General features: G+C 32.4%; 1 protein-coding gene across 1 annotated transcript; it reads right to left on the bottom strand.

The window, feature by feature from the left end:
• Positions 1 to 1447: 1447 nt before the first annotated feature.
• On the bottom strand, positions 1448 to 15496 carry LOC111418617 (esterase B1-like). Its single transcript, XM_023051211.2, has 4 exons — positions 15266 to 15496; positions 10052 to 10189; positions 9466 to 9996; positions 1448 to 2304 (listed from the first exon to the last, which is right to left on the bottom strand). The coding sequence occupies exons 1-4, from the start codon at positions 15479 to 15481 to the stop codon at positions 1495 to 1497; spliced, it is 1695 nt and encodes a 564-aa protein (XP_022906979.2). The 5' UTR covers positions 15482 to 15496; the 3' UTR covers positions 1448 to 1494.
• Between the last annotated feature and the right edge of the window lie 628 nt (positions 15497 to 16124).

Below are 16124 nucleotides of genomic sequence, written 5' to 3'. Positions count from 1 at the left end.
TACTACAAACACATATGCTTGATTTATTTTTCACCATTTTGTGGCGTAGTTCACTTGATAGATTTGGTGAATTACTAGGTAATTAGAGTGGGAATTGGTAAAATTAGAGGAATTAGTAGGGAATTAGCGTGGAAATTAATAAAATTAGGGGAAATAGTAAGGAATTAAGGGAATTAGTGAAGAATTAGTGAATAATTTTGTTCAACGGTTTACCCCTCGGCGTTTGCTAAAACAGGAATTTGGCTGCTAAATTCTCAAGTTTTCTCTGAACATGATTACCTTTCAGCAATGGTCAATAACAGGCTTTTCAGCACATTCGTGGCAATTCGGGATTTAGATATTTCCGTAGCAAAACAAGATGCAATGAGTGACTTTTCTGGATCTTGTCTGGATCAATGAGGTCTTGGTCCTTCTGGAATCCAAGCTACTACTGACATTCTCAAGATGGTGACAAGTATTGTTGAAGAGTTGCTTGTAAACGTATTCAAAGAGAGAAAAAAGAATTACACGGTTGTTGTAATTCGCCCTTTTCCAAGAGCACCCCCACGAAAGATTGTACGTAAATCCAGGCAAGGAAGCTACAAAATTTACCCTACAAATTTAAACTTAAAATGATGAAACAAGCTAAGAAATGCTACAAGACAAGTCTTTCCAACAAAAAGTAAGAAATCAGAAAAAAGAAGGTGGTGTCAAAATTAAACACTGAAAAGAAAGTAAGTAAAGAAAAGAAATGGCAAAAGAAAATTCAAGAAGATCTTCATCTGATTCAGATATCGAGGTTCCAAAAAGAAAAAAAGGCAAATATTCTTCTGATTCATCACATCTATACAACATGGACCTAGAAGATGAAGAAATTGATGTTCCAGGTTTACTAGAGTTTGAAACAATAATTGAGATCGATAATTACATTTTGGTTAAGTTTTCTACAAAAAAAAGCATCAAATATTACATTGGCAAAGTCCTTGATGATCGATCTGATGAATACGAGGTCAGCTTTTTGAGAAAAAGGCAATACAGGTTTTGTGTTCCCGAATATCTTGGACGTGTCAGTGGTCCCTAGGTCTGATGTCATTTTGAAACAGCCACAATCTATCAAGTCAAGCACTATAAGAGTAAATGCAATAATTAAGTTTCCAATTAACTTAGATATGTATTACGTCATTGAATAAAGAGTTTGAATTCATTGTAGCCGGTTTCTTTTTTGTATTATAATTTTGGTCTCTTACAAAAGTGTCCGAATGTGCCTCGATCTCCCCTACTGCTTCTATAGCTACATTGTTAGCGTCTGTTGTAATAACAAATGTTTTTTTTAAGTCCGGGCATTGTACAATGGGGCTATTACAGAGCCTTGCCTGAATTAGAAACATTCGTACAGCTAGTCCATGATGCAAGTGAGTTAAGGTCGCGTGTAACTGTGTAAGCGCATGTACAGGGAAGTTAAACAACCTTTTACTACTACATTCTCTTTATTGATTTTAGAAAATACAATTGATTTTATAAAAGAGTCCAATTATCGGAACAAAATTGTTCTTGTTTGTATTCCCTATAAATATCACACCAAAAACTCGCTCTATTTCTAAATAAATCTACATCGAATTGGTTTTTATCCAAATTTATATCAAGATATGTTATATTATTTCTTTTCGCAACATTCCAATGTTGGGTTTCGTTAATTTTTACATTTCCTTTCTTTACAAAATCACCAAACAACTTAACAGCGTTTTTAATCGATTTATACTCAATGGAATCGTTCTCAATTGAATATGTATGAGCGTTAATATCATATTTAAATAAATATGTTAAATCATCCAAATGAGAACAACCTTCAAAATTATATGTTATGTTATTACTTCGTTTAATCACATTCATTTTCGAATCGGAGGAGAATAAATACACCAGCATGTTTTGTGCATGCTTTAAATGACCAAAAATTGTTTCATATAATGGATAAGTAAAATAACTATCTGTTTGTATAGCAATATGTGATAAGTTATGATAAGATTCGTTATTGCCGTAGAAATAATCGATTTTATGGGTCAAATCTTGTATTTGGCAATCATTTAAATTCAATTGGAAAGGTATGTTTCTTTCTGTTGGCCATGGTTTGTATGTTGCGTTATCTCTTAAAACGTGTAGTGCGTCGAAAATAATTCCTTCGGCGCTTGTGATTCCAACCATTAAATGGACTGAAGTGTTAAAATTTCCGAATTTAATGATATCTCTTGGTGCTTTCGATAAAAATGCTGTGGGTGAGTTGTCTTCAATGGTTGGTCCAAATTGATTCGGAATATGGATTGGAATTAGCTGGAAAAAGAAAAATGTGCTTTATTTTACAACCATGTTGGAAACAAAAAAATACATTAATACAAGGACTTTGTAATCAAATCAGTGTAATCAATTTATTGCAGTTCAGCATTAGTTCTTTTGGTTGTTCCAGCGGCCACCTTCCCCCTAGGGATTCTTTCCATACCAACTGAACGACATGTTTGTCTTGTCTCCTAACATGGGCGGTCATTCTCAATCATACTGACTTACTTAAACTGATGAACTCTTTCAAAACTGTAATGATCCATTCTTACGGTCAACTTTCCTTGCAGCAACTTCCCATTTTATGAACTCTTGACATCGAATCATAGTTGGTTGTCTTTCCAATTATATCTAGGTATGTCATCAGTGAAAGCCAATTTTTACTGCAATTGTAGATCTAGTTCCTGCTTAGTTCTGCCATGGCATTCCACAACTTCCCGCAAACAGCTGGTGTAGTTTTATTGTATTCCCAACATTTCTCCATTATTCCACATACGCTTCAATCGTTCCAGTAACATTAGGGAAAAGACTATATATCCTGCGGTAATGAGGGATATACCCCTATAGTAAAAGTTGCTCAACTCAAGTTCTTCGAGAAGATTCTCCTCGTATGTCTAAAATGTCTGTAACTAAAATGTGGTCACTGTTTGCTGTCAGGCCATGTAAACTTCTAACGTCGATGATACTGCTGCCACGTTTACATTATAATCAGAACATGATTAATCTCCTTACTCGTTATTCCGTTTTTAGACACCCAAGTCTGCTTGCTTATCATCGTTGATTAAATGAAGAGGTTATTTGATGTTGCAAAATCCTCCAGTGTAAGCCCGTTATTACTGCAGAATTCGTGTAGGCTATGTATACCGATGTTGAGCTTAAAAACCCTATTCCTTCCCACCTCTGCATTAAAGTCTCTTATAAGAAGTGTTGCATCTTGTTTACGCAAAGCCACAACCAAAGCCGTTAGTTGGTCGTAGAAGACATCTTTAATTACATCATCCTTTTCTTCGGTTGGTGCATGGACTGATAGCATCGAGATCTTGTAGAAATTCGTTCATTACTGGTTTAAAATCTATAACAGAATCTCGCATATCTTTCCGTACGACAAAAACCGTTCCAAATTCACGTTTATTATCAGGGCTACCATTGTAAAGTAGGGGAGAAAATTTCTCGGCACAGTGCAGGTCTCTTTGTGCTTCTAGATATTAAATGACACTACCGTGGCGTGTTTTGTGTTGAAGTTTGTAATGTGCAGTGTCATAAGTGTTTCCAGAGAATATTATTGTTTGTTTTGCAGTAAATAACGTAAGTTTTGGTAATTTATTTCACTTCGTTCTTTTCGTATTTAGTTAAGTTTTAGAGAACGTTTATAGACAGTAACAGTTTATATTTTTATGAAAGATAACAGCCAGTTATGTTTTTTTTAACAAAATTGAAGGTTATGTATGAGTAGCTATTTCTTATTAAAGTGTCTAGTGGGGTACATTGATACGAAACAAGATGAGCCATCTTTGATGCATGTATCAATGTGCCTCACCTTAGAATTGAATTTCGTATAATTCAAGATGATTGTCATTCTCCAGCATTTATATTCCCTCGAGTTAGATTCAAAAATTACTTCCTGAATGAGGCGCCAAACTGCTCACTTGGCTTAGCTTCTAAATCAGGTTGGATGACGAGTGATTTGTTCTTGGAAGTATTAAAGCATTTATGCAAGCATATAAATTCATCAACTGAACGCCTAATTCTATTGCTTCTTGATAACCATGAGTCGCACTGTATACAGTGCGACCATTATCGTCTATCAATTCAGAACCCATAGAAATTGACATGACTGTATATTTAAAAAAATTTAAAACTGCTTTCAGTGAATCACTGAAGATATTTGTCGCTGGCCTTTATGATAATTTATCAATAACACGAAATTTGGTACAACAAATTTTAGATTGTATAGAAAATACTTTATTGTTTAAACCACTTGAAATTTTAAAAGAATGTTTTGACATTTTATGTAAGCCTGCATTAGACTCTAATCATGCAGTTATGTTTGATGACCTACATTGCTTCAAAATCCATTTCTTACTGTTAATTCTGAATACATACATATAACATTATTTATTTTCTTTGTAGCACTATGAATACACGCGAGTACAGTTCTCATTATAAGGGTTACAAAGTGATTTCCGATAATAATGAACGAAATTCTAAAATTATTCAAATTAATGATATATTTTTTGAAACCCCTTTTAATCTACATGAACTTTCAAATGGGGATGTTTATGTTTCTGGGTCGTGTTAAGTTTATTTAGTTTGTCTTTATTATCTTTCGATAACTATTGTGAAAACCTATTTCTATGTATATTTCATTGTTTTAATGCTTGGTTGCAGAAACGTTCATATCATTTTAATGGAAATTTATCAAAAACCTAGATAATCAGATTAAAAAATCCATCTTTTACGGTTCGTTAACACGAGAGATTAAAATGCTAGAGATTTCTGCTAAGTTCAATATTAAGTAATAGGCATTAATATATGGTTGGGTTTCAGAATAGTAACTATTGCAGGACTCGAAAATGGGTGATTGGGAAGGCTAAATACAAGAACTCAAGTTTTGACAAACATTATTATGAAACAGGTGCTCCATCTAGCGTCCCCTGTAACCCTTTTTTAGGAACCACAATAGTTACCGTTTTACCCATAATAAGTAAATCTATTGTTGCGATATTTTTAGAACTGTAAATAAGTGAACAAATAAACGTCTTAACATAAAGTAGTAATTCAATTCTATTATTTATTAAAAACGACCTGTATTAATACTTCATTAAATAATATCAAATTATTGAGTGAAGGTATAATCCGATTGATATAACACTACAAAAGTTCAACGGGAAAAAATGATGCTTTAAACAAAGTAGTTGATACATTTATCCCAATGACACGATTACCTTCTTTCAAATATCAAGTAGATCTGGTGAACCTTTTTAATAGATTGAAGAAACTAATTGATATTTTTCTTTTAACTACACCATAATCTACACTGAAACAATAAAATACTTAATTAGAATATGTAAATCGGTTGTTCTGAAATTATAACGTACTTCTCTGAAAACACAGTTTTCTTGTGTTAAATAAGTGATATATTCAAATTGAGTATATATTTACTTAGAAATCTGAATATATATTTTCCTCTGTTCCACTAACCATACGCTTGATTATATAGGAACCTACCATTTACTCCAGTGAAGTAAAATCTACTTGAAATAAGCAATCTTTTTTTTGTGTGTACCGTAGATGCAATTAATTATTGCCGAGCAAACGGTATCACAATTCTGTGGTTTCCTCCACACACTAGCCATAAACTTCAACCGCTAGACGTTGGAGTTTATGGCCCGTTCAAAGCCAATCTCAAAAGTGCATTTAATGACCGGATGTTGACCAATGCTTGAAAGCAAATATCTATTTACGATATTCCTTTTTTAGCAAACAAAGCGTTTTTGAATTCATTTACTCCCAAAAATGTTTTAAAGGCTTTTGAGAAACCAGGAATTTGGCCAATAAACAAATTAGTTTTCTCTGATGAAGACTTTTTATCTAGTTATGTAACTGATCGAGATGATCTTGATTTAACTAATCATACAAACAACCCCGAACATAGTCAAGGCCTAACCAGTAAGAGCCCAAACCTATCTATATCAACTTTACCAGAACCACCAACATCTGTGGTACTAAATCAAGTGGCATCAACGTCGGTGGTATCAGCTTCCACAGAATTGAATGAAAGTGCTTCAATTCTGAATCATCTTCCTGAACACGTTAAACCGTTTTTCAAGGCAGGAGCCAGAAAGATAACTTCGAAAGTGAAGAAAGGAAAATGTCGTATTTACACATCAACTCCAGAAAAAAATTAGATTAGAAGAAAATTTGAAGCAAAGGAACGAAAAGAAATTAATGCAGGTAACTAAAAATAAATACAAATACTGCAATATATACACAGCAGGAGTTAGGGTTTTCTTCTGATTCAGTAGATGATATCAACAACGAGGAATCTCCACCACTGTGCGATGACAATCTGTTGAATGTTGATGATTTTGTTGTTGTAAAATTTTGCACCAAAAAAAACTGTCAATAATTTTTTGAGGAACTATTGCGTATACTTGATGAACACGAAATGGACATTAAGTTTTTACGATTTTCTTTTCCACAAAATGATGATATCAGTTCAGTATCACGTGAAGATATTATATTTAAACTTCCGAGCCCAATTCCTGTGGGTGGTACAGCCCGCCTGGCTAGTTATTTGTATTTTCCTAGTTTACTAAATATTGTAATTCAATAAATATTTTTAAGTATTGGTTTTCTTATTAATTTCTTACTTGTATCAATGTACCCCCAAACTGCCTCATTGTGAGGTAGTTTGATACAGAAGACGATTTCTTTTTGAAAAATTTTTTGTGTCTAAATTATAATACATTTATGAACTTTGACAACTAAGGGATATACGGAAAGGCCTAATCTAAATTTTAACAAAAGTTGCAAAACTGCTCAATATTCCCTAAACGTAACAGCTGCTGTTAAGCAAAAATCGCATCAATGTGCCTCTCTCTCTCCTACTATAGATTTGCTGATTTTTTAGCTTCTACAGGTTTGTATCAGCTTAACACATTCAGGTTCCAATATTCAAGTCTTGTTTTCCTCGCCGTGGTCGTCCTCCTACATCTGTCCAATTCCGAGGGCGTTCCTTATTAGTTTTCATAACAGGTGTACCTTTTTAAAAGTATGATCGCAGTAGAGAACCGTCGAACAGTAGCTTTTTTCTTCGAATGATACCGTGGTGTTCTCTGAATCCAAAATGATAATATGATATTACATTTTTCAGATAAGGATTAAGCTTGAGCAGCAACTTTTTTGCGAATACTTCATCAAGCAGCAGAAGCAAACTGATAGGGTGGTAAGATGCCGCTTCGTTTTAGTCATTATCGGGTTTAGCTAGCATTTTAACTTCAGCAATTGTTCATTGTACTGGGAAGTATTCGAGTCGCAGCATGACATTAAAAACGTAGGTAATGAGCTATATTTTTCTATATTTGCCCTATAATGAGATCGCAAAGCAGGGGCTTTTCTGGGTTTCAAAGTTGTAATCATACCGAGGTCTGTCTTTTTAAACTTTTCCGTCGGTAAACAATGTGTTTGGTAAGGGGTCTCTAGAGTGTCCCCCATGTGTTCTTCTTGAGTAGATAAAGTTTTTGTCATGTGAGGTTGAAAGACTGAAGTTATACAGGGTGATTCTCAACCTATACGCATAAACTTGAGGATTTATTACCTATGACAAATAATGACTAATTGGTGAAAAAATTGTAGTAAAAGTTTTTTAGTTTCCTAGATATCTGATATAATCTGATAATGTGTTTCCTGTAAGATGGACAAGTCGAGATGGTCCAATGGCCTGGCCACCGTGATCGCCTGGCCTCAACCCTCTTGATTTTTACTTTTCGGGTCATTTAAAAAGCATAGTGTACGCCACTGAAGTTAATACTGAGCAAATATTGCCAAATCAGATACATGCTGCAGCCCAGACAATAAATATCACGTTGGCTTTTGGATAAGCTAAGTTTCCATAAAGAGTAACTTATTTCACAATCACCAGAATTTGTTAGAGTTTTCAGGCAATGTCTGTGCGGCGTTGAATTGAAATTTGTTTTACGATAAGCAGCAGTTTTGCCTTTATTTGTACTCTTTTGCTGTAATATATGATTTGGCTAAGTAGTCAATTCGTCCATGTGTTTCGGTGAAAGTGTTGCAGCCCATCAGCTTTCTGAATATGTTGGGTTAAATTTGTGTTCGTTGTTTCTATATAATCCGTCGATATGACGGGAATTTGGATGTCCATTGAGATATCTAAAACATCTTTGAATACCTAGCGAGCATCTAGATATAAATTTACAAAGAACGGTTAGAAATCTTGATATGTCAAAGGACCGGTACGTAGGGTGTTCTATGGAGTGTGTGTAAAGACAATTTTGTTGAACTGAATTTAATAATTTTCTCCCTTTTGGTGTAATTATCTTAAAACCTCATTGGTGGTGTTTAGCATTGTAAACTCAAGTCGCTATGAATCTGTGATCTAGTTTTCTATAGAATCTGTTCAAGTTATTCTTTGATATACTTTTATTCCGTGGGCAGTACACGGCTGAAAATGGCTGGAAGCTGGAGGCTGGAAACACCGTTTTCCTCCTTATACTCGGCCTAAAGGATGTTGGAACTTCTCTTTGTCAAATATGCTTCAGAGATAAGCATGAGATCGAGTTTGTGTTCGGCTATAAATAGTTGAGTTCTTGTGACGATTCATTAATCCGTTAGCGTTCCAGACTCCAATTTTAATATTATTGAATGTGTAACGTCGAAAGTAGAGTGACTAGTAGGTCTAACATTTTATCCATTTTGCCATCATTTTATAGATTATTACCTCTAGGGTGTTTAGTGATGATCATGATAGATTAGTTTGAATAACATTAGATAGTTCGGGTTTCTGATTTTGAGTCTTCTTATCAGCAGATTGAAATGTGACCTGAGCAAAGCTTATGTTAGTATTCACTCTTTATAAATGGCGTAACCTTTATAGCAGGCGGAATTGTATCTAGGAACTTTATGGTTTTGTAAATAGCCTTATTTGTTGCATCTCCTTTTTGCTGTTTCTCTGTCGTATATTTGACACATTTTTAACTTTGTGGCCAAGGTTTTCCATTGCTTTCTTTAGATCATCCAATTCTGTAGAGGAATGGATATTTTTGACCAACACTCTGAAGCTATGATTTTTTTGAGTTAATATGTATGAAGTTGAGTTCTCTTTTCCGTTAATGCAGCAATAACTTTTGAATAAGTATCTGTGGTGTTTACTTGGATTTCGACTTGAGTGGCACTAGAATTGATTTTTTTTTGTTTGAATTAAAATTGCCCTGGGCCTGTACAAGTAGCGTACATGGTATAAAAACGTTCAAGACTGTGCCGGCGCAACGTCTTCAATCACACCACTCCCAGAGATATGGTGTGGTAATTTTGCGTAAAAATACTGATATTGGTGATTATTAAAATATCTCAAGCACGGATAAAGGAGGAGGGTTTATCATATAAATCAAAAAGATGATCATTAGTAGCACTTACCATAGTAGCATTAAGGGAAGCTTTTTCCAATTGATGATCAGTAACATTTTGTAAAAACTTCAACATTTCTTCTTCATCATCACCCTCAAAACCTAAAAATTTTGCCGAAGCAACTCCATTATTCCTTTGCCCATTACACCAAGGCGATAAAGCAGTCCCACTTTGCAGAATAGCTCTTTGAAATAAACCTTGTGATAACGGAGATAAAACGTGTAAATGTACACTGGCTGCACCAGCACTTTCTCCGCTTATCGTAACTCTTTGGGGATCACCACCAAAATTACGAATATTTCGCCGAACCCATTTTAAAGCCATAGTTTGATCTTTAAGACCAGCATTTCCAGTCACGTTAACATTTGGATTGTTAAAATGGGTAAATCCTAAGATTCCCAATCGGTAATTAATAGTGACTAGGACGATATCTTGGGTCATCAAAAACTCTGGTCCATAAGTGCTGTAATTTCCGGTTCCTTCAGTAAACCCACCACCGTGTATAAAAACCAAAACGGGTTTCAGTTTTTTTGGTTTTAACTAAAATGAGATTTTCTTTAATAAAAAGTAAGGTCAACATAAAGGTTATTTCTACTTTCGGTGTGTAAACATTGAGATATAAACAATTTTCGGTTCCTGCGAATGTATTTAGAACGAAAACTTTTTGTAGACATATTGGAGATTCTATGGTTGCATCGAGAGTTCCTGACCATTTTTCAACTGGTTGTGGATCCTAAAAATTACAGAATTTTGGTACTAAATTAAATTTGACATTAAAATAATGCTAATAACTTACTTTGAAAAAAAAAAAGATATAATAAAACAATAATGTGTTTTAAACTTCAGTTTTTCGCGTTTATTTTAAATTTCCTCGGTACCGGTTTCGACACTATATTAGGTGATCATCAGCCGAATCTACAAAACAATTGAATTACAAAAAATCCTGTATGAATGAGAATAATTAAAACTATAAATAAAATAATATAAAATCTTATAAAATATAATTTTTTACAAACTTACGGTCAAGAATAAAACTGATTTGAAATTGGAAACATCTGTTTGGTCATTAGAGATAAAATTTCACACGTAACTAACAATTTCGAATTATTTTCACGAAAAGACACGAGACATGAAACATAAATCAAGGACTCAATACAATAATACAAGTTATGAAATGAGTTTTTTTAAAAAACGGGTTTGAGAAGAAAGGAAAATTAAATTTAACAATTCGCCGTTTCAAAAATCATTTAAACATTTAAATAGAGGTGTAAAATTAAGATCTATTTGATCGTTAAGGAGGGTGTATTTTTTTTTTATATTTATTAATTTCATAAGCCTCTAAAACAGGAGTGGCCAACCCGCGGCCCGCTCCGGATAATTTTGCGGCCCGCGAGATTTATTAATTTACCAATAAAATAACCTAAATTTACCAGCTAATAACAAATTATATGTAAAAGAAAAAAAGAGCTTGATAATTTTATTTTCAAAAAGTTAGACCTGGTTATTTATGGAGCTTTAGAAGAAATACTGTCAATATGTGGAAGTAGTTAAATACTTGGCGCCTGGAAGTCCAGCCCCAATATCCTCATTGTAAATCGGTTATAATAAGAGAACCTATCCCTAGAAATTCGACTTCTTTTATTGTTTATTTATTGTCCTTCAAAAACCCTTTTGAGTAACCCCTCTATTGCAATACCTGGCTAGGTCCTTGTTTGCCGGTGGCTGTGTAAAAAACGGCGTTAAAATCTGTCCGCTCACTTTGACTATTGAAGTGCGTCAGTGCTAGTTGATAATTTGTTTTCCAGTTTCGTTTTATGTGAAAGCAGGTAATACAAATTCCATTAAATTAAAAATTAATTAAATTATTTTATTTTTTTTATTTCCTTCTAATTTTATCAGTATGAGTGCAAAGAAAAGAAAAATACTGGACGAAAATAGAAGGTGTAGCGATGAATGGGAAGAAAAGTATTTTTTTATAACTCAAAACACAAAATTAATGTGTTTAATTTGTCGAGAAACCGTCGCTGTGTTTAACGTTAAAAGACACTACGAAACAAAACACAATGATTATTTGAAATTCGATAAAGAAGTGAAACAATCGAAGCTCCAGGAATTAAAGTCACAATTAAGACTCAACAAAAAATGTTTGGTTCAGCTTTACAGCAACCTTTCAATATTGTCAAGGCAAGCTATTCTGTTTCATTCTTGATAGCAAAAAAAATGAAAACATTTTCGGATGGTGAATTTGTGAAAGAATGTTTAGAAGCTGTAGCAAACGATATTGTTCCTGATAAAAGTAAACTATTTTCGAATATAAGTCTGTCCCGGCAAACAGTGTGTCATCGAATTAATGACATTTCAAATGAAATTATTGTAAAACTGCGCGATCGAATTCGAGATTTCAAATATTTTTCCTTAGCATTCGACGAAAGTACAGACATTTCAGATACAGCTCAACTTGTAGTATTCGTTCGTGGAATAAATGAATCATTTGAAATAACTGAAGAACTGTTAAGCTTGCTAAGTTTGAAAGATACTACAAAAGGTGAAGATATTTTCCATGCTGTTGAAAACTGTTTACGCGAAAACAACTTGGGTTTGGAAATTCTTACTGGAATATCAACAGATGGGGCGCCTGCTATGATCGGCAAAAATAAGGGAGCTATAAAATTACTGATCGGTAAAATAGAATCCAAGAACAAAACTCATAATTGCTGTAAAAGAGATGATTTATTTATAATCCACTGTTTGATTCACCAACAAAATCTATGTGCCCAAGTATTATCGATGAATCATGTTATGCAAGTAGTCATAAAAACAGTTAATTACATTCGATCACATGCACTTCCTCACCGACAATTTAAGGAGTTCCTGAAAGAATTGGATTCTGAATATGGTGACGTAGTATACTTCAGTCATGTCAGATGGTTAAGTCGTGGAAGATGTTTACAGCGATTTTATGAGTTACGTCAAGAAATTGATTTGTTTATGAATGATAAGCAAATACCAGTACCAGAATTAAGAAATGATGAATGGTTATTGGATTTATGCTTTTTAGTGGATATTGTCGAAAAACTCAATCAATTAAATATATCATTACAGGGGAAAGATAATTTAATAATCGATATGTTTAATCACATCAAAGCATTATTGTTATTTGAATCTCAATTGAAAAATAATAACGTTCAACACTTTCCATTGTTAAAAGATTTGAAAAATTCAAAATGTAACAATTACATTAAATATGCAAAAGAAATAAGAAAACTTGCAGCTGCTTTTGAGAGTCGTTTCACTAATTTGGACAAATACAACAAAATATTTGAAATATATTCTGAAATATAATCTCCCTTTCATGTTGAGGTCGAGTCGGCCCCAGAATATCTTCAAATGGAACTGATTGACTTACAATGCAATAGTCAGTTAAAACAAATTTTTGAAACGGTAGAATCTAAAATAGATTTTTATAACATTTATATCACAAAAGAAAAATTTTCAAATTTGAGAAATTTGGCACAAAAAGTTGTGAGTGCTTCTGGATCAACTTATACCTGTGAATCGTTTTTTTCAAAATTAAAATTCACCAAACATAAATCACGATCGAACTTGACAGACGAAAACCTACAACACCAATTACGATGTGCAAATACCCGCATAGATATAGATTTGCTAAAGTTAAGTGAAAGAGTTGAAAAACAAATATCTCACTAATTAAATAAAATATAATTATTGTTAATCATTTTATTATTATATTATCTATGTTTATCCATCATATCTTTGAGTAATAATAAAAACAATAACAATAAATCATTCTGTTTTAAATATGTACTCAACAAAATTTTTATACGGCCCGCGAGATTATAAAATATTTTCAAAGTGGCCCGCAAGATCGTTTTGGTTGGCCACCCCTGCTCTAAAAGGTCTAATTTAAAACCTTTGCTGCGTTTGTGTAGAAGTTTAACGTTACTATATTCTATATTGTGACCTGTTTCGTTTCTGTGTTTATAAATGTTAGAATTACTTTTATTTTTATGTTCTGTTATTCTACATTCCAACTTTCGGCCTGTTTGTCCTATGTAAATGTTATCGCAATTAAAACAATTAATGAAATAAACACCACTTTCATTATTTATGTTATAACTGTTGAGATGGTAATTAGATAGTAATTTATTTAGAGTAGTGTGATTGGAAAATGCTAGATTAATGTTATATTTCAAAAATATTTTTTTAGCTGCAGCTGTAATAGAGTTAAAGGGTATAGGATTATGAATATTGGAATTTTGAATCTTAGAAAACAAAGGATCTTGTTTTAATTTAACTTTATGTATTATTTTATTAATTATATTTGTAGGAAATTTGTTATTTTTCGCCAATTCAAAAATGTAATTAAGTTCAGAGATCTTATTTTCTTGTGGAAGAGGGTAATTCAAAATTCTTTCAATGAAAAATCGGAAGCTAGACAACTTTTGTGATATGGGATGATTCGAGTCGTATGGGATTATTGTGGCTATAGAAGAATTTTTCTTATAAATGTTAAAATTAATCTTATTTTCTATATTATTAAGTATTAGATCTAAAAAATTTAAAACGTGATTATTTTCTATTTCGATGGTAAACTGTAATTTATTATGTAGTTGGTTTAGGTATTTATGAAATTCGTCCAAGGTGCTAAGATTTCCTTCCCATATGCAAAAAATATCATCCACATATCTTATCCATTTAATTATATGTTTTCTGAAAGGATTCTGTTTTGTCATAATATAATTATTTTCATAATAGTCCAAGAATATATCTGCCAGAATGCCGGATAATGGCATACCCATGGATAAACCGTCACAAACTTTATAAATTTTGTCATTGAAATTACAATAGTTTTGGGTAACAATGTGTTTCAGGATTTTATTGAAGTCATTAATGTTTGTGTCGTCACCAAAATGATTTTTGAACATTTTATTAGTGAGATCCAAGACGAAATCAATTGGAATATTTGAGTAAAGGTTTACTACATCAAACGAGATTAGCACTCTATTATTAAGTTCCAAACCCTCTACTTTCTTTATAAATTGCAATGAATTTAATATAGAATAATTTGGTTTAAAATTCATTTCTTTGAAAATTTTTAACATGAAATATGCTAGTTTATATGTAGGTGAGTTATTATAGGAAGTTATAGGTCGTATTGGTATATTTTGTTTATGAAGCTTAGGTAAAGCATACAGTTTTGGGATTGTTGGGTTCATATGTATAAACAGAGTGCTGAAAAAGTTTGATTGGACTATCTTACTGTTAATATTTATATGTGGCGAGTACTTAATCAATGTGTCCTTACATTTATTAATAATTTCTCTGGTTTGGCGAATAACTATTTCTAAAGGGTTCCGCTCAAGTTCAACATAGTTATTTTCTTTCATAAATTGGTTAGTTTTTTCTATATATTCATCTTTACTTAATATAACAATGCCTGCGCCTTTATCGGTTTGTTTTTAATAGATTTTATATATTTCCAGTGTTGATCATGAGAGAAATCGTTATTTGTTTCCAATTTCAAATTAGTTTTATTCTTGACCGTAAGTTTGTAAAAAATTATATTTTATAAGATTTTATAGTTTTAATTATTCTCATTCATACAGGATTTTTTGTAATTCAATTGTTTTATAGATTCGGCTGATGATTACCTAATATAGTGTCGAAACCGGTACCGAGGAAATTTAAAATAAACGCGAGAAACTGAAGTTTAAAACACATTATTGTTTTATTATATCTTATTTTTATTAATTAATCTCGCAACATGGATTCTAATAATAAAACTTACTTTGAATCTTAGTTCTCCAATTGGGGGTTTTGCAAATGGAATCGATTGGAAACTAAAAAAATGTTTGCCATCGATATCTTTAAGAACTGATCCTCTTAAATTTCCGTCAGAAATCGTAACGATTGGTTCGGAAGCGCTTGAAATAGTTGTTTGAAAGAAACAGAACGGAATTAAGAGAAATAACATTTTAAAACGTTCGGTTAAGCTGCAAATCATTTTACAACTAATTTCAGAGAAACGGTTATTTTTGATTATAATTTATTATATAATATATCTTACTGGAAATACATTTTAATCTATTCTTTTATCCGTACTTATCTGTTTTAAGGTCAATAGTGTAACATAAATTATGAAATTGGTAACTATTTTAAGAATCATTTTGTATATTACCTCATGGATTATTTTTAAAATTAATTTGATTTATTGTTTTTTTGTTTATCATAATAAAACTTAATATCAAACTTAATGTTGCAGTTCAAGTTCAGTTTAAGTTTGATAATTGCTTTTCTATATTTTACGATTGAATACTGACCTTTCTATCTTTCGCAACACTTTTAAGGTTATTCTCTTTGTCGAAGGTTAACCCTAGTTTGGCAAAGGCGATTTTAGAAACGTTCAATAAATAAAGATACAACATAAACAAAGATCAAAAGATGATGATAGTTTATGATGGAAGTTCATGGAATATCGGAAGAATACAAAGAAAGGAAGAAAAGAAGATGAATTTAAACTATCGGAATTTACCATGGATGATCAAGATGAACAATGGACATATATTGATACACAGTGGAGTGGAAATTAGTAAGGGGATGCTGCGAGAGTGGTATGGTGGATAGACATCCGCATATGAAACTATCGA

This window comes from Onthophagus taurus, chromosome 11 (genome assembly GCF_036711975.1).
Source record: "Onthophagus taurus isolate NC chromosome 11, IU_Otau_3.0, whole genome shotgun sequence".
Classification (NCBI taxonomy): domain Eukaryota; kingdom Metazoa; phylum Arthropoda; class Insecta; order Coleoptera; family Scarabaeidae; genus Onthophagus; species Onthophagus taurus.
This window is presented reverse-complemented; position numbering and strand designations above follow the sequence as displayed.